The sequence below is a fragment of the Myotis nattereri genome, assembly GCF_964212035.1.
Source record: "Myotis nattereri genome assembly, chromosome: 17".
Taxonomy (NCBI): domain Eukaryota; kingdom Metazoa; phylum Chordata; class Mammalia; order Chiroptera; family Vespertilionidae; genus Myotis; species Myotis nattereri.
This window is the reverse complement of record NC_138092.1, coordinates 1,743,708-1,762,636: the sequence shown is the minus strand read 5'-3', so window position 1 is coordinate 1,762,636 and position 18,929 is coordinate 1,743,708. Positions and strand designations below refer to the sequence as shown.

General features: G+C 55.6%; 1 protein-coding gene across 1 annotated transcript; it reads left to right on the top strand.

Moving 5' to 3' along the window:
- Positions 1 to 5,603: 5,603 nt before the first annotated feature.
- Positions 5,604 to 8,988, top strand: CHRAC1 (chromatin accessibility complex subunit 1). Its single transcript, XM_081111457.1, has 3 exons — positions 5,604 to 5,836; positions 7,449 to 7,575; positions 8,138 to 8,988. The coding sequence occupies exons 1-3, from the start codon at positions 5,690 to 5,692 to the stop codon at positions 8,254 to 8,256; spliced, it is 393 nt and encodes a 130-aa protein (XP_080967583.1). The 5' UTR covers positions 5,604 to 5,689; the 3' UTR covers positions 8,257 to 8,988.
- The last annotated feature ends 9,941 nt before the right edge of the window (positions 8,989 to 18,929 follow it).

The following is an 18,929-nucleotide window of genomic DNA, read 5'->3' as shown; positions in this document are numbered from 1 at the left end:
AAAACTTTTTTTTTTTTTTTTTAAGAAAAAAGAAAGAAAAAGCCCAGAGGAACTTCTGTTCCTTTAGCAGCTGCTGGCCTCCAGCCCCTGCGGCTCTTGCACGTGCTCTGTCCAACCCAGGTGGGTGCTGTGGGCCTGTGCGCTGGAAATAGATCTCCTTTCAGGGGACGTGTCTAGGCAGAGCTGTCAGGAAAAGTGGGTCAGCGCTTGGCTTTTCTCTTTTCACAAGGACACTCCTTCCCAGAGCTTTACTTGGGCCCAAGGCCAAGTTAGCTTGGCTTTTCCAGGGCTCACCGGGCTGCCCACGACCCTGCGGGAGTGCTGCCCACGATCCTGCGGGAGTCCGGGCGGGGCCTTGCCCGTTGGCCCAGGACCTGGGCCGGAGCCGGGGCGGAGGTGACCCGCTTCCTCCTCTCACGCACTGGCCGCTGTTGCTGCCGATGACCCGCTGCCAGCGGGGAGCTTTCGCAGCACAAAGGCTTGCCTGCCCCGGCGGTTCCAGTCTCCTCCCGGGAGAAGCGCTCCTGTCCTGCTCCTGTCTGGCTCCTGCTGGCAGCTCCAGGGCCCAGGCCCGCTCCCCAGGCGAGTAGCTCCCCGCGCCCGCCCGCCGGTGAGCTCTGCCGGTGCGGTGCTGACCGCACGGGCTACTGTGACTGCGGTGATGGCCCCGAGCTCAGCGCTGGGAGAACTGCGTCTGAACCCCGCTTGTCTGCCCAGAGGCTTCACAGCCTTGGGGTGCGGCTTCACCGGGCACAGCCTCCCTCTTCAGCTGCCAAATGGAGCCTCGGTGCAACCACAGGGCCGGTTGTGCAGGTTACCTGCTTTAGACTTGAAGAGCCTAGTGTGAGAGGCGGCACGTGGTAGGCGCTGCCACGTCTCCAGCTTCTTCCCACCGCTGACAGGCTGACCGGCTCATCGCAGCACGTGACTAACCCTTACCTCCCAGGTCGACTCAATAAGCCATTCCCTGACCGGCAAGGGCCAGGGCCTGTGCGGGCTCTGGAGGAGGAGAATGCATCAGGCCCAAGCCCGGCCCCTGGAAGGGCGTAGCAGCGGTTCTCAACCTGTGGGTCGCGACCCCTTTGGCCGTTGAACGATCCTTTCACAGGGGTCGCCTAAGACCCTCCTGCATATCAGATATTTACGATTCATCACAGTAGCAACATGACAGTTATGAAGTAGCAACAAAAATAACTTTATGGTTGGATCACAACATGAGGAACTGTATTTAAAGGGCCAGAAGGTTGAGAACCGCTGGAATGGATAATTTCAATTGGGAAGATGAAGTTCTGGAGATGGATGGTGGTGAGGGTTTGCACCACAGTGTGAATGGGCTCACGGTCCTGGCCTGCTGGCAGCCGCTGCGACGGTGGGCTCTGCTTGGTCCCGTCATTCCTCTATCCAGGCCATTATCTGTGATGACAGGCTGGCACTGTATTTTTACAACTTGTAAGATACTCCATAAAGCTAAACCGTCGTTATTACCATTACTAAATATCTATTAAGCACTCCTAATCACACAGAGCCAGTAAGATGTAGGTTCAGCTCTTGGAAGTCTTCCTTCTAATTCCATCCAAACCCCTTTCAGCTCGCTACCCTCCTTTCTGGAGGAGCCGGGACCCCTGCGTCGTGCCTGAGCGTTAAATGCACGCGCTCGTCGCAGCTTCTCGGTGATGCTGGGCACAGATGCCTTTGCCTTACTTTACAGACATGGAGGCTGAGAACCAGACTGGGCAGCCCGGGGAGACTCAGCTTTTTAAAAAAATGTATATATTTTTTTTTTACAGAGAGGGAGAGGGAGAGTTAGAAACATTGATCAGCTGCCTCCTGCTCACCCCCCACTGGGGACGTGCCTGCAACCAAAGTACATGCCCCGATTGGACTAGAACCCAGGACCCTTCAGTCCGCAGGCCAACCCTCTATCCACTGAGCCAAACCAGCTAGGGCGAGACTCAGCTTTAAGTGTTTCTCAAGGCAAAGGGGCCCTCCTCTCATGCAGTCTGGTGGCCTGGCTTCTTGTGACGGGCTACTTTTTTGTTTTACACTTTAAGTGCCTAATGCCATGCTATGTGCTAGCCCAGTGGGAGGGACTTATGAGCAAACAGATCGTTCTAAAACAATGTCCTAGGCCAGGCGTCAGAAACTCAAACGCTCACAGCGGCCAAGTAGTGGGAACGGAGGAAGCGGACAGGTGCGCGGAGGATCGGGGAGGGGCCCGCGATCAGGAGGCCAGGTGGCGTCAGCGACGTCTCACTGCCCCACGCCTCAAGTGAGATTAACGTGGGGAAGCCTGGCAGGTACTGGTTATCGCCTGGCCCACAACCAGTCCTCCTTGAACCCACCTCCCGTCGGCTCAGGTCACACCCACACTGGGGTCCCGGGTCAGGGTCTCCACCAGGGTCCAGTGGCTCATCTGACGCTGCTGCTCAGCGGACAACAGTCACCTGCAGAGGATACATCTTTGCCCCCAGCCCCGGGAGTCTGTGCGGTGACTCCTTACTGTGCTGCCGGCCCAGATAGCCTGCCCAGTGCTGCGGGCTTACCTGGTCACTGGGTCAGAGCAGCGCACGGCCGCTAGGGGTCAGAGCACCCGGCGCAGGACACCCCAGTCTCTCTCCGCCAACTCAGCTGGCAAACCGGTTCCCAGCTGCTGGGCTGACAAGCTGAACCCGGACTCTGCCAAGTCAGCTACACTGACACCATCAGAATCCACTCCCCAAGTCTCTGCTGATAAAAACACATGAATATCCAGTTGTTTTTTTTAAAATATATCTTTATTGATTTCAGAGAGAAGGGAGAGGGAGAGAGAAACATCAATGATGGGAATCATTGATTGGCTGCCTCTTGCATGTCCCCTAATGGGGATCAAGACCGCAACCCAGGCATGTGCCCTTGACCGGAATCGAACCTAGGACCTTTCAGTCCGCAGACTGACGCTCTATCCACTGAGCCAAACCAGCTAGGGCTTTTTTTGTTCTTTCAGTGTGCAGATAGCTGAACACTGGGCGAGGCCGTGGTTTTCCTGGGGCATGCTGGGATCTGACTGCTATTAGGGTTAGAGCCAATGGGGCAGAGTCTTGAGGGGTCTCAGCAACCCCTTGCCAGGTAAGCACCTCAATGGAGCTCACCACAGGACTCCAAACAGGTGAAGAGTCCCCTCCTCAGGCTGGCAGGGGGCTGTTCCACCGACAAGGAGCGCTGATGGGTGGGGGTGGGGTCAGTCCTCCCCACTCTCCCCATTCTAATTCCCAATCAATAGCCACCTTCACAGAAAAGCGGGTGAAGGTGGACTTCAATCTATCCTGCAATTATGCGTCAGGTAGGATCAAAGGTAGGTCTGACTTTAGCCGTGTCAGCCCCAAGGCTACAAAAGATAAAGAATCACAGGGCCAGCACACGATCTGACTTGAAGTTTAAAGCCCTGAGCTTCCCGTTTTTCTCTCTGAAATCCCTCCGATGCCCTCGGAAGGCAGCCTGTCCCAAGAGGCTCCATTCCCGCCACGATGGTGACTCGCAGCAGCCTGCCTTTCCCTGAGCACTTGATCCGGGAAGGCAGGTAAGACGCAGGTTAGCTGTTCTGCCAGGGGACGCTGCCAGTGTCTGTGTGGCAGCACAATCCACTCAGGGAGGCAGACCCCACTTTTCTGGGCCTGTTTCTGAAGCCCACGATGGATGTGCCGCGGGGCCTCGGGACAAGCAGTCATTTTCAGAACCCACTAAACCTGTACGAACCAGCCCTGCAAGTACAGGCCGCCGTGCTGTGTCGTTACCTACGTGATGGACAGCACAGAAATCAGAACTGAATGCTCCACTCTTTTCATATGAGCTTTGAAGTCAGAGTGGATTTGGGGGCCTGGCAGCGGGAACAGTGACCTCACGCCAGCGACAGGCTCTGGCCCAGCCGGGTGGAGGATCCCCGAAGGGCGGGACTTCCTCCTAGGTGCCAGGCATGCACACCTCCGCACAACCCGAGATGGGGGTGGCGACCCCACCTCTGCAGAGCAGCAGCGGTCAGAGCGGGCACTTTGTCACACTCCTGCCAGTGGCGGCCATCTTCCTGGACCTCCCTGCAGTATTCGATCCGCTGATCGGCCTCTCCTTTTAGAAAAAACATCAGGTGGCTTTGGACACCCGATCTCCTCGGACTCGGTGGCCACTTCTCCCAGCGTCCTGTGCCGGGCTTTCCTTCGCTTCCTCATCTTGAGATGCTGGAGGATTCCCGGCCGTGGTCCTTAGATCTTTCACTTCTTCCTAGAGGTGGCCATGCAGGCCCATGGTTTTAACCACCACCCAAAGGTGGCTGCTGAATTCACTGCTCCAGCCTCAACGCCAGACTGGACTCCCCGCTGTCCGCTCCACATGCCACTCGCGTCTGAGAGGCAACTAGAGCTTAACCTGCTCGGAACCGAACCTCTGCCTGCCGGACCTCCAGCCCCGCTGCCACCTCAGTCAATGGCACCCCCACTCGCTCACTCACTCACTCGGTCCGCGTGCTCTCCCAAGGCCTCCCAACTCATCCGGGGAGTCCCACCGTCCACAAGGCCCTGCCACCCTTCCTAGCGGCGCCTTAGCAACACCAGCCTCCTCTTCCTCGCCTGCAACCGCCTGCTTGGTTTCCTTGCTTCCACCGTAGACCTGCCCACCTTGACCACTCCCTCCTGGTCCATTCACAATCAAGAGCCAGAGAGATTGTTTTAAAAACTCAGACAGCCCTGCTCCGTTTGGCTCAGTGGATAGAGCGTGGCCTGCGGACTGAAGGGTCCCGGGTTCGATTCCGGTCAAGGGCACATCCCCATAGAGGACGTGCAGGAGGCAGCCGATCGATGTTTCTCTCTATCCCTCTCCCTTCCTCTCTGTAAAAAAATCAATAAAGTGTATTAAAAAAAACAACAAACAACTCAAGACAAACCCCATCATGCCTCTCCTATCTTTCACCCTCTTCCCATCCTCCTTAGGATAAAAGCCACCAGGACACCGCTCAGGCCTCCCGGCCGGCACACCGGCTCCACGGCAGGTCCCGTGGCGCTTTCCCGAACAGCTCCGGCCGCAGGGCCTCTCTCGGCAGCGGCCTCTCCTGCAGGGAAGCGCGTTCTCCGACATCAGGCGGCTTCCTCTCCCCGCTGCCCAGCCTTCCTCCCACCGCCCGGTTAAGACGGTGGCCGCTTCTCCGTATCCTCTCGCAGCGCTCTGCCTCCCTTCACGGTATGGACCAGCATCCCGCTGGTGCCTGCTCCCGTCCTGCCTTCCCTCCGCCATGCCGGCGTCAGGAACGCGCTCCCTTTTTACACGCTGCATCCCCAGTCCTAGCAGAAAAGACACCGCCCACTTACTGAGCGACAAGGACGCGGGGAACCTCCTCCCGCCTCTGGGAATCGCTGCACCGCCACCCGCTCTAGCAGCACCCGCCCTCCCTCGGGCTCCTGCGGCCACCCCGCCAGGTGCCAGCGCGCCCTACCCCGCCGTTTGGGCTTTCTCAAGCTTCCCGGGCTCCTTCCGCGCAGCCGCGGGATGCGCGGGGCATCATGGAGCTTGTAGTCCGTCCCCTGAAGGACGGCCGCCGGCCCCCGCCGTGGCGCCTCCCCCGCACTACAACTCCCAGGGGGCAGCGGGACGTCGCTCACGCAGCGCCCGTGTCGGCCGGCCGCCGTGCGGCGGGTCCCGGCGGCCGCCGCGGGGGAGGGGCAGGAAGATGGCGGACATGGTCGTGGGCAGAGACAAGTGCGGGGAGCAGCGCCTCGTGTCGCTGCCCCTGTCCCGCATCCGGGTCATCATGAAGAGCTCGCCCGGGGTGTCCAGCATCAACCAGGAGGCGCTCGTGCTCACGGCGAAGGCTACGGTGAGCGGGCGCCGTGCGGGGAGGAGTGAAGAGCGGGGGTGGGGGCCGCCGGGACCGGCCGCGCTGCGCAGTTCCCGTGGGCCCGCCGAACGCCAGCTACCCTTCCGTGGGCTCGCGCGCGCGCGTACTTCCCTCCACGCCGCGCACGCACCCGCGCGCTCTTCTCCACTTGGCCCCGCCCCCAGTGCCGCTCCCGTGCTCCCTCGCGCGCCCTCCTTCATTTGGCCCCGCCCTCAGCGCCGCTCCCGTGCTCCCTCGCGCGCCCTCCTTCATTTGGCCCCGCCCCCAGCGCCGCTCCCGTGCTCCCTCGCGCGCCCTCGCCCCGCCCACCCCGCGCGGCTCCCGCCTTCCCCCGCGCGCCCTCCCGTCCTCCCTCGCGCGGGGGTCACCTGGGCGGCGCCGCGTTGTACCCCAAAGCCTGCCCCTTTTTCTCGTTTTCGGCCTATTGGTGGTTTCGGGGCCCCAACTTCCCAGACGGCCCAGCGAGGGCCCGGGCGCTGTCACGCGAAGCTCGAGGGCTTCCAAACGAGGTTCGGCCCGGTGCCGTGGGGCCTCCCCCTCCCCCCACCTCCCGGCGGGACGCCCCGGGTGGAGGGAGTCGCAGGGACGCGAGCTGCACTGCCCGCCGCGTCTCGGGTTTGGTCGCCGCGGTGGAGGCGGAGGCGGGGCGGGAGCCCTCCAGTTCCCTGGCGGCTGGGACTTGCCCGGAGGTGGAGTCTCCGGGCTCCTCTGCCAGCCCCGCAGGGTGTCGGGCTAGAGCTCGGGGCGGGAAAGCCCAGATTTCTTGCGGGTGTTGTGCCGAGCCTCGCTTTCTTGGAGCCAGGGCAGTGCCCGCTCAGCGTGGATGTTGGGGTGCTTGTTCCCGGGACAGCTCGGTCCTCTGAGTGTTCAGGAAGCAAATTTAGCCCCGCTGGTGTGGCTCAGTGGATAGAGCGCTGGCCTGCGGACCTGGGCTGGATTCCGGTCAAGGGCGCGTGCCGGGGTTGCGGGCTCATCCCCAGTGGGGGGCGTGCAGGAGGCAGCCGATCAGTGATTCTCATCACTGATGTTCCCTCTCCCTTCCTCTCTGAAATCAATAGAAAATGTGTGTGTGTATATATATATATGATATGATTTATGCAGCAGGCACTCGATCCCGCACGCACCGTGCTGGGTGGATGGAGGCAGTGCAGGCCCTTGCCTTAGGGAAGGTGTGTGGGCGAAATAGGAAATGTGGTCTGTTCGGAGCTTCCCTTGTTGACTGTTTTATTTATAGGCGAACCACCTAAGACAAAGTACTCCTGAGCCAAACAATTTTTGAATGGTCTCTTGCTCCTTTTTTTTTTTTTTTTACTGTAGAGCGCGGTCATTAAACATTTACGACTCATTGTTTCGTTTTAAATATTTGTCCCGAGTTAAAAATCTAAAGTAAACTTTAGGGAAATGCCTGCTTCCCCATCAACCCTGATAGTCGGTTTCTTTCTGACCTCATAGCTCTCCTTCCCTCCGGTGATTTCCTGTCATCTGAGAAACCAAGATAATCTGCAGTCATCCACACTTAACGTAGCTCAAAGTTTAAGTTCTGTGGTGTTTTCAAAGCACACCTTTCATGTCGCCTTTTCATTTGTCTTAGGAACTCTTTGTTCAGTATCTAGCCACCTATTCCTACAGACATGGCAGTGGGAAAGCAAAGAAGGCACTTACTTACCATGACTTATCCAGTGCTGCCGAGGAATCGGAAACGTTCCAGTTTCTTGCAGGTAACTTAGAGCTTTCCCTGCTTTCACTGCAGCGGACATTGTGCTGCTTTCTCTAGGCGCCAGCGTCAGCCAGGGCCTGGCACAGTGTGCCTGTGTCTGTAACGTGGCTCACCTAGAATGCCAGTGAGGCCAGCAACCTCCAAAAGGGAGTTTGGCTGGCTGGTGAGCGTGGGAGACCCGCGCTCGGGCCTCTCCTTGCCACGGAAGGGAACACCCCGGGCTGGGCTGCTTGGCCCCAGAAACGAAACTAACTTGTAGAACAGGCGGTGGGGGCCCGGCTAAAGGGCTGAGTCTCCCCCTGGGCCCGCCCGCCTGTCGCAAGGCGAGTTGGACGGGTTGCTCACAGGCTGGCCCACACGCAGAAGCACATGGTTTGCATTCAGTGACGGGGAAACAGACCTTCAGCATTCGTCAGGGGACCACCCTGAAGGGCAGTCTGATTTCGTCTCGTTTTGGAACCTACTGTAGAGGTCAGAGCAGGAAGTAGTACGTTTTGACATGCGCGCGGCTGTGTGCATAGTCTGCCGCCAGCAGCTGCTAACGTTAGCTTTATGTTTTTAAGATATATTACCAAAGAAGATACTAGCTAGTAAATACCTGAAAATGCTGAAGGAGAAGAAGGAAGAGGAGGAGGAGGAGGAGCGTAACAACGATGAGGAAAGTGATGAAGCAGAATCCTAAACCCCAAACGAAATGCTTTACAGTCCGCCTGGTGAGGGCCCCCCCGGGACCGCCCAGCACTGCGCCTTCAGTCTCCTCACCTTCCAGAGGCTTCCAAGACACTGCTCCTTGGCTGAGACGCAGGGCCTGAGGCACCTGCACACATGGCCGAGGAGAGCTGTCGGGCCGCCCCTGCGGTTGGCGGGCACCAAGCATGAGCTGCCTGGACAGCCAAAGACAATGCTCTCCGCGCTCGCTTCGGGTAGCGTTCCAGAGCTTCTCCCAGCGGCTCCATAAAACAACCACCTCTCATTTTAGCTCCATGTAGTTCAAGTTACATTTTGTTACATTGTGTGTAGTTACATTTGCATTTTTGTATTTCAAGAAAATTTGAATATTTGTTTAAATACAGCATTTTTAACTGTAAAGACAAAAATTTTAAATGAAAAGTTATACGTAGTTTTACAGTAAAATGCTCTAGGTCTAATTTTAGAAGCCTCTATTGTCCTAATGCCTCGCTTATTATCTGAGCCTTTTGTGAAATTTTAAAATATGCATTTCTAGCATTTTTATTCCCAGAGAAAAATTTTGTCAAATCATAAATCCAAAAATACTACTTCTGCGTAAGCATATTTTTCTTAAACACTTTAGAACCTTTTGTATCTTGAAGATATATCTCATTTACTGTTCCTTCTTTACACCTACAGTAACTACCGTCCACAAGAGAAAACCATAAACTCTGTATTTTCTGGCTCTTTTAATCTTTTTTAAAAAAATTATTTATTTTTTTTTTTAAAATATATTTTATTGATTTTTTACACAGAGGAAGGGAGAGGGATAGAAAGTTAGAAACATTGATGGGAGAGAAACATGGATCAGCTGCCTCCTGCACACTCCCCACCGGGGATGTGCCTGCAACCAAGGTACATGCCCTTGACCAGAATCAAACCCGGGACCCTTGAGTCCGCAGGCTGACGCTCTATCCCAGCCGTGGGCAAACTACGGCCCGCGGGCTGGATACGGCCCGTTTGAAATGAATAAAACTAAAAAAAAAAAAGACCGTACCCTTTTATGTAATGATGTTTACTTTGAATTTATATTAGTTCACACAAACACTCTATCCATGCTTTTGTTCCGGCCTCCGGTCCAGTTTAAGAACCCATTGTGGCCCTCGAGTCAAAAAGTTTGCCCACCCCTGCTCTATCCACTGAGCCAAACCGGTTAGGGCTAATCTTTTTTTTTTTTTTAAATGAGGTATTTACATCCAGTAACAGCATCCTTGTTCAGTCTGTTGGTTGTGTAAGCAAGCAGTCTGTCCCATCACCCCACCCCAAACATCCCACGTACCCCTTGAAGGGACTCCCCCTACTCCCAGGCAACCACTGATGTTTTCTGCCTCTCTTGTTTTTAAAATAAAAATCCATTTTTTGGTGTACAGTTCCGAGTTGGACAAATGCAGAGTCATGTAACCACCACAAATATGATAACAGTTTTATCACCTCCCGCCAACTTTCTGCGAGGTCCAACGCATTCCTTCCCTTTACCTTGGCGGCCGCTGAGGAGGCTCTGCCTGGTAGTGGCGCCAGCACTTTCTGCAACGGAAAATATATGGAAAATATGTTCCATTTTGTGGGCTGTCGGTTACTCAATCCTGCCACTGTACAAAAGCAGACGGAGCAAGGACCTAAGGCATGAGCGTGGCTGTATTTCAACAAAATAGTTCTGGATGCTGACATTTGAATTTTGAATAGTTTTCATGGGTCTAAATTCAAAAAAATTTTTTTCAACCATTTCAGAATGTAAAAACCATTCTCATCTTACAGGTCCAACAAAAAAACACAGTAGCGCCCTAGCTGGTTCGGCCTGCGGACTGAAGGGTCCCAGGTTCGATTCCGGTCAGGGCGCAGGCCCGGGTTGCGGGCTTGATCCCCAGTGTGGGGCGTGCAGGAGGCAGCCGATCCAGAATTCTCTCCCATCATTGATGTTTCTCCCTTCCTCTCTGAAATCAGTAAAAAGATAGACTTAAAAAAATAAGATAAACGAACAAGCCCATGGTAGCCCCCGGACTCTGGTTTTCTGGCCCATCTTTCCCGAGGCCACGTAAGGAAGCACAGTGCGCGAGGCGGGGGCGGCTTTTAGTTGCGCACAGGGCTAGGCTGCCGCAGTGTCGGGGCATGGAGACACCGCGGTCACCCAGTCCCGAGCGAATGGGCAAGTCCCAATGTGGGTTGTTTCCAGTTTTGACGATCACACAGGCCTGTGAACACTTACGGAGAACGAAACCTCCGCCTGCTTTAGTGACACTACATCCTAGTATCTTCAGCCACTTTTTGCTTTTCTCAATCCAGCTGCCCTGGGCCTTCCCCTTTTTAGCAAAGACAGAAGTCAAAGCCAGCCCAGGAGGCCAGGTGTTCAGAGCTGCTTCAGTGCAGGCAGCCCCACCAGGGCAGAGGGGCCACGTGACCACCGGCCACGAAAGCCCATGTAGGGACAAGTTTGATTCCCACAGGACGTGGACTCGGGGCTTTCGTTTGGGGCTTAGTTGAATGGTCTTTTACATAAATGTCCTTTCTTACGGCAGCTGAAGCAGAAGCACCAGACTCATTCTAGAGACACCTGTCCAGCCATCCAGTCCATTCCTGTGGTTCTCACCCCAGACTCCGAGTTCTCAGGGGCAGTGCCCGGCACTGTTCAAGGAATGGGTGAGTCCGATGCTTGTAGAAGCCCTAGACCAGCGGTCGCCAACCAGTGGTCCGTGAGGTCTCAAAGGTTGGCGACCGCTGCCCTAGGTGGTACCAGTAAACACACCAGTGCCCTAGGCAGTATCAGTAAACGTACAAGCAATTGAAGACCTTTGGGAGAAGCAGCTGTAAATACAAGGAATTTTATTTGATTTTTTGCTGACATACTATGAGGCAAAACAAAATTGACACAATACAAAATAACTTTATAAAATATCATTCACATTTACAGCATTCTGTGCATGTTAAGGGTTATGTAAGGAGGTGAAAAAACACTATGCCAAATTTTTAGTATTAGTTTATATACACACAGTAAGAAACAAAACAAATAACTGTTAGGGTTTCCATGAATTTATTGCAAAAATAGTGCAAACTACTTTAACCTAGGAAGCTGTAAAACAAACTTGAAAGGACCCAGCTAAGCTTAGACACGGCCATAGGTGCTCAGCCTCTCAGCCTGGAGCTTTCTTCACCAGTTTAGCCTTTGTCCATCAAGACCACACCCCACCGTTTGGTTTAGGGTGAGAGCAGGGGAGCGGAGATGCAGAGCCTGGCTTTCCAGAGGGGCCGCTGCCCGGGGCCAGCAGCACCTCTAGGGTCACGTTACTCACTCAGTGGCGACCGTGTGAGGTCTGTGTTGAAAACGTGTGAGATGCCACGATGGTTAAGTCTGACCTTAGCAACAAGTGACCCAACCTCTGCACGGCACGGAGACCGAATCCAGGACGCAGCGTGAACGGGAAGGACTGGGAACGCACTGCCCGCCGACACCCTCTTGGGTGTGTCGGGTAAAGTATGATTCTGCTTGTGGGCAACCTTTGAACCGATGGTGAAGTTAAAAAAGGGAAAAAAAAGCCACGGTATCCCTACAAGGGTAAATCTGAGGCTTCTTTCAACAGTCTCTTGGGGTCCGAAAAGCATAAATCTAAACAAAACAATAAGAGCAAAACAAAATGCTACACATAAAAGCTAAATAAACAAAATGCAGCACATTCAGGTTCTTTTTCTTGAGGTACCGATATGAATCCAACCACCTGCCCCCGGGACTCCTGCTAGTAAAACAACACTTCCTGGCCAGCCAATCGTGGGGCATCTATTATTATTGAGAAAGTGCAACAGGGCCCATCCTTACATGCAGCATAAAGGGTGACTCACTCCACAAAACAGCCCGCGGAGCGGCCAGACAGGAGGGTCACACCAGAGACATTGACTCAGAATTGCCCCGTTTTTGAGGTCCTGCAGCAGAAAGCCGCCCAAATCAATCAGCTTTCAGAGTTTTGCCACTAAGGAATGTTGGTTCTCTTGCAAAATTCAGAGATCTCTTTAAAATAGTAAAACTATCTACTACAGGAAAGATTCCCCTGAATTTTTATGTCTTATTGGTATAAAATCAAATTCTTAAGACTCCAAAATATTGCATTACCTCCAAAGGATTACGTTAAAAAAGATCGCCATAGTAGGAAAAGTCTAGATTGTAAACGGCCCAATATAAAAGCGTGGAAAGTGGCCCATCCCCCCTGATTCCTCACCTGCCAGGAAGCTCTCCTCCCTGGGATCCTGGGCTGCGGCTGCTGAAGCCCCCCCTCCCCCAAGCCTTGCGTCTCCTCTGCCCGCCCCCCCCCCATCAGCAACACCTCTGCCCCCAGCAACACGTCTGCAGGTGCGGAGAGATGAGATCGACACAATCCATTGCTGCTCAGGAAATCAACTCACAACCAGAGGGAGAAGGGCCAGACGGCGAAAAAGCAACGGCCAGGGGACGCAGGGGCTGCTCTAGCCGCCTTGGCTGGCACAGAGAATGAAGTGACAGCTATAAATATGTGCAGAGAAGAGTTTGGAATTTGTTCGTAAAATGTTAAATTTTCTCTTGGACATAATTTTTCTCTTTTTTCACAAGAAGGCAGTTGGGATTCCAATGTATGTGAGTGGTTGGCTGAGTGTCTATCAAAGGCCAAGGCCAGCGGGCTTCTCTCCCACCTGGAGTACAGGTACTTAATTTCACACGGATCTTGTTTTCAACCCATGAGGATTCAACACAAAAGGCACAAAATAAATAAAATTATTATTAAATAAACGGAAACTGTGATTTCAAGCTTCATGTGGAGTTGACAGCTCACGTTTGGTTACCTTTTCCAATATAATTTGACAAGCTTAGTAAATAGCACCCAACTGTGTATGAGGTAGGTCCACATTGTAGAGAAAGCTGGGTCCCCTCCATGTTAGGTCTAAATTTAAGATGCTTTTACAAAAACAAAAATCCATTGAGTCACAGGCAGAAGCGATGGCAGGTGGCACTACCTGAAGAAAGCTTGGAACGTGAGCAAGTAAGATTCGTGCCCAAATCATACTCTCCATCAGCCGTGAGTCCATCTCAGGTTGGAGGGGGAAATGCAGACGTTAAAATAACCCTGGGAAAGTCTCAAGGCTTCAGAACAGGCCTTTTCGACTGACTGCCACAGAGACGCACAATGGTCTGTTCTGCATTGAGCGATGGCAACAGCCAGGAGGAGGGGGGAGAGAGAGAGGCAGAGAGAGAGAGAGAGAGAGAGAGAGAGAGAGAGAGAGACGGAGAGGGGGAAGAGAGAGGGAAGAGAGGGAGAAAGAGAGAGGCGCATCACTGCAAGTTTCCCTTTGTAACTGGAGAAAAGACAAGTTGAATTACGAGACGGCATCCTGATCTGGCCGGTTGACACTCACTCTGCCTAACGTTTCTGCACACTCTGAAACATGGATGGGACATCGGATTAAGGCTTAATTTAAAGGGGCCCCCCACCCGGCCTCAAGCACGCTGGACAGCCTCCGGACACACCATGGCAGGGAGCCGAGGACGAGGACGGGAGCCGCAGAGGCGCGCGCAGCAGGTCCTGCAGTTCTACCGCGAAGTTTACAATTCACGCAGCGAGTTCTCGAGAAGCCACGCCGAGGCCAGCGGGCAGAGACGCTCGTTTACACGGGAACCGCCGCCTGACACACAGCACACGGCCCCGGGCCGGCGCAGGGAGGAGCGAGGCGGCGGACGGACCAGCACCACCGGCGGGGCCCTGGCAGCTGCTGGGCTTCGTGGGGACAGTAAACTTTAATGTCGAAATACATTTTGATTCAAAATGTCTCCTACAGTGTTTTGTTGCAGGGGAGTCAAGAAAGGGCAAGACCTACCTAGGGAGCTTTAGAATTCATTTTTGGTTCTTTTTCAATTATTTTATAAAAATAAAATAAAACTAGAAAAGTTGATAAAACTCAGGGCCCAAACCCCTCCATACATATTAGGTGAGTAACGGGAAGTGTACCAGAGGTAAGAAAATTCTGGATTTAGACGCTACATTCTTTTCTTATATTTGATGAGGAATTAGCCACTTTGCTGCACAGAACCTTACAATTATTCTCTGAAAACTGCTTAAAACGTAAAACCGCGGCTGTCCCTACAGTCACAACACATGAGCTCACACCCTCAGCAACGACTTAAACCCCATCACGCTCAGGGCGCCGGCGCTGACTCAGCGCCTTCGTCAGGGGATGTGGCTTTGAAGAGGACCCCAAACTTGGACGGTGTTGCCCGGCGCCTGCTGAGAGCGGAGGGCGGGGGTGTGGGGAGGGGACGGCCAAGAGGGGCCACCAGAAAGGGCTTCCTATACATTTGTAAATAAAGAACATTGATCACCGCCCCCACTTCAGACCAATCACATCGTCCCTGGCGTCCCTGACACAGAACGGCGGGTTGTAATCAGACCATCAGCCAAGGGAAGTGCTCACCACCCGCGAGAGAGCGAGAGCTGCACTTGCGCTTCAGGTTTGTCCATCCTGGAGTCCTCGCGGGCGCACGGGTGGCGAGGTGACACCCACACCGAGCGTCTGGGAGAGCTCTGCAGGCCTTCCGAGGCGAGGAGAGGCCGACGGCACCGCAGCCGAGGTTGAAAAATCCAGCTCCATTAGACTAAACACTCGGGAGCGACTGAACAACCCCACCTGGCTCGGCCACGGCCACGGCCACGGCCACGGCCGCAGGAGAAGCCACGGGACCGCCACCTCATGTTTTCTGACACGAGACAACACGCACAGCATCACCTTTTACAAAGCCAGAGCTGAAGTAGCGTCAAAGGCAGGAGGCGATGGATGACTGACGTGGGGACGGCGCAGGCTTACTGCCCAATGGGAAGGCAGCCCCGACGGGTCCCGAGGACACCGAGGCCCAGGCTTTGAAGGCACGAGGCTGAGACGGGGTCTCCCAGGGCCTGCCCCTCCCATGAGGGTGTTCCCACAACCTCCAGAGTCCCAGGAGCCTCAGGTCCCCCACATGGGCAAGCAGTGCTCCCAGGTCCGGGGTGTGGGCTCTTCATGGGGTCCGACTGCGGTGGGAAGGGCCTTGAAGAATCAGGAGCTGGGGTCCCGAGGGAAGAGTCAGTGACAGGTGTTTCAGCTCTAGCTCCGCATCGCTCAGCTCCAAGGGGCGGGGCACAGCGCTGATGCACCCCTACACCCCGGGAAGGTGGGGTGACATGCGGCCTGCACCCCTGGCCCACCACCCAGGGCACCCCCCGATCTCACACGTCTAACACTCTCACATCCCCAGGTAGAGAGAAAGTGTTAACAGAAGCACCAGTGGTCTTTGTTCTCTCGCTGTCAACCACTTGCAGGAATGCACACGGCGGGGGGTGGGGGTGTGGGGGGGTGTGGGGGGGTTTCTTCTGATTCTGGAGACCCGGGCACAAAAGGCCGATGGGCAGATCCGAGCTGTCAGTCCCCATGACCGATCGAGCAGGTGCTGCCGTGCAGGGTCGCCCAAACACCTGTGTTGGGTCCCAGCTGAAAACAAGACTCACCCAGCAGCCAGCCCCCCTGCGGGCACCCCACGCGTCTCGAGCGGACAGGCGATCGCCCTGAGAAAGACCAAAAGACACTCAGCTCGCTCAGGCGTGAAGCAGCCACGGAACAGGCCAGGCACCGAGACTCGGACGCACCGGAGCCTCTGTCCGAGGTCAGGGCGTCCTCCACGCCAGACAACGCCGCTGCCTGGCCCTTCAGACTCCGCAATCGCTCACCCTGAGGGTGCGAGGGCACAAGGGACCCCGAGGAAAGACCGAGGAGGCAGAGGCGCCTGGCCCACGGCCGTGAGGGCAGGGATTGGTCGCGAGGGCACTCAGCCCTGACCGCGCCGCCCAGAGCGGGCTTCCTGCGACGACCCTGCGACCACCCAGGGCGTTGGGAGGTTCCACTTCCCGGCACCGCAGGCGCCTTCCTTCCAAACACGGGGCCTGGGACTCGAACAGAACAACCCGCTCAACCCCAGGTCGGTTTACAGTAGGGAGAGGTGGGAACACCAGGCTCAGGGTCAAAGGTCAGTCGGTGTGCCTGCACTGCTCACACCACGCGGCCACTTTAATTGTGGGATTGACGGGAAGCGGGGTCCAAGCCCTTGGTGAGTTCAGAGGCGGTGAGGAGGAGGGAGCAGCGGGTGCCTTTCCAGCCACCCGGGGGGGGGGGGGGGGGAGGGGAGGAGCGGGGGGGGGGGGTAAAGCAGGATGTGCGTCCTTCCTCGGAGCGGGCCGGCCCCGCCGCGCGGCCACTCGGCCAGCACTGAACAGCGGTGCTCACACTCAGTTACTCGGGAGACGTTTGGCTATTTTCAGTGTGGACAGCGAGGCTAGGAGCAAACATGAACCTTCAGAGAATCAGAGGTAGCCTTTATCTGCATTTGCTTTTTTTAAAACGAAAAGGTATTTAGAAACCACCTTCTGTAGTGAGTTGGCTGCGCCAATACATTCACTGGGGACAGTCACATGGCAAAACGTACCCAGAAAGCACGAGGCGAGGGCCCCGCGACGGCCTCACGCACCAGGTCACTGGCTGGGCAGCCTGACCACACACAGAATCACACCCGGGAGGGGGTGCGAGCAAACACGACTCCCCTGGCAGACCCGCAGGCCGGCAGGACAGCGCGGGGCCGCGGCCTCCACAGCTACGACGGTGTCGACACAACAGTGACCCTGTGGCTTCACAGGACGGCCGACCAGAGAGAAGCCCGGAGGCGTCACTCTCGCCGGACACGGGCCACACAGACAGACGCCTGCTCTCCGCTTGGCCAGGTGCTCCCGGGGTCACGGCAGACGACCAGGAACCCAACAAGCCACAGCAGCACCCACGGGCGTGCAATGAACCCTCTTAGACGACGCCTGCGGACCTCCGTGAGCACACGCCCCTTCCCCAGGCCGCAGGCTCCTCGGGGAACACGCGCGGCCACCGGCACCGGCGAAGGAGGAGCCGCCACTCCCCCAGAACCCGGCACCGGGCGGTCACAGCCGAGCTCGGCTCCTACTTACAGTCAGTCAGACGAGAACGGCGATGCGGGTCGGACATAATTACAAAAGGAGGGTGTCAAAATCAGTGCAATCATTTTGAGTTGAAATTTTCCTTACAAAAAAGAGCGTGTGAGACGAGAGCAGCCCGTGGCCAGGCTGCAGAGCCGAGAGGACAGCTTGGGGGACGGGTTAAAATATAAATAAGAGAGTTGCATCCTGAAAGTGAGGCGCACGGACACTGAGGACGTTTCTCTACTGCACATTCCTTTTCTCGCGAGCGTGAGAGATGAGTCCGAGAGGTCACGGGGAGTGTCTATGGCTTGTCCGGGCCACTGGGGTTGTCCACGGTTGGGGTCACGCCAGCTTCTAAAGTTCCTCCGACTGGAACCACCTTAGTGTGTAGGGAAATGCCCATGAAAATCCTTTAACTGTCCATCCACTCAAAGTCCCACCCAGGACCCCAGATCTTAACAGCCCCCCAGAACAAGCCCAGCACCTCCAGGACTCAGGGCGGACAAGCCGTCCCGGCCCCACAGGCCCTTGGGGACATCTGGGGTCCCACCCGCAGGGCGCTTGGCTGGTCCGCCCTTCACATATTGTATCAAATATATAATCTGATTGAAAAACTGCCTTGCAAAAAGAAAATTTAAATCTCCCCGCAGATCAGTGTAACATTACATTGCTGCACATGTAAGAAACAATTCATCCAGAAAACTTACATTTGTGGCTTTCAAAAATAAATCAGCCGGCAAAGCTGCAGGTAAACGTTAGGCGACTCGTACAAGCTGGGAAAGTGACTTCTAGCTTACAAATCGGGTGCCACGTGCACCAGGATGCCCACACGGGCCAAACCAAACCAGAGCAGAAAGGCAAAAGGAACAGCAACATCGGCACTGAGCAACAGTAAACAACATACAACACACTTCAGCGCCGCCACCCCCGCCCCCGCTGCAGGAACGGAGCGGGTGCCCGCTCCTAGCCACACGCGGAACCGGGCCAACAGCTCCCTCCCGGGGCCGCGGCCAGGGCTCCGCTGTGGGTCCAGGGCGCACACATTCACTCCGGGGAGCGTGAGGGCCACGCCACCCCAAGAAGCAACGCGATCTGGGACAAGAAAAGCTGGGCCCTTCCGTGCAGCAGCCAGCGAGTCAGTGTCCGCGTGAGGGCCCCTCAGACAGGAAACCCGGCCCAAACGGAGACAGAGCCGCCCCTTCTAAAAGCAGAGGCTCCCCAGCCTCACCGAATCACCGAGCCCGGCCACCTGCACGCGCGGCACAAAGGGCTCTTCTGCAAAATGGCGACTTTGATGGCTCTGCGGGGAGTTTGGGGGGGGAGGGGGGGAGGCTTGTCGAATGCGACAGATAGAAGTGAGGGGATGGGGCTGCGCTGATCTTCCTCAGAGAATATTTTCAAGCAGCTACAAAGGGCACCAACAGAAGAATCTAATTGGAGAGCTCTTTTAAAGAGGCGAGATAAATGCCCGTTTTTCTTTGATACGAATCCCAATTTCTACACCATCATTTCATTTCACATTCAGTTTGCTTCAAGCAAGGCACACCTTACTAACAGTGGGGTGGGGCGCAGACAGCCACTGGGGGTGCCCTCCTCGGCCTGAGCCTGAGGTGGCCCCAGGTGGGGGCGAGCAGTCAGGACGGCCGGG

Coding starts and splice junctions, on each gene's coding strand:
- CHRAC1 (XM_081111457.1), top strand. CDS start 5,690: ATGGCGGACATGGTCGTGGGCAGAGACAAGTGCGGGGAGCAGCGCCTC. Junction 5,837..7,448: donor TGCTCACGGCGAAGGCTACG/GTGAGCGGGCGC, acceptor CATTTGTCTTAG/GAACTCTTTGTTCAGTATCT. Junction 7,576..8,137: donor AACGTTCCAGTTTCTTGCAG/GTAACTTAGAGC, acceptor TATGTTTTTAAG/ATATATTACCAAAGAAGATA.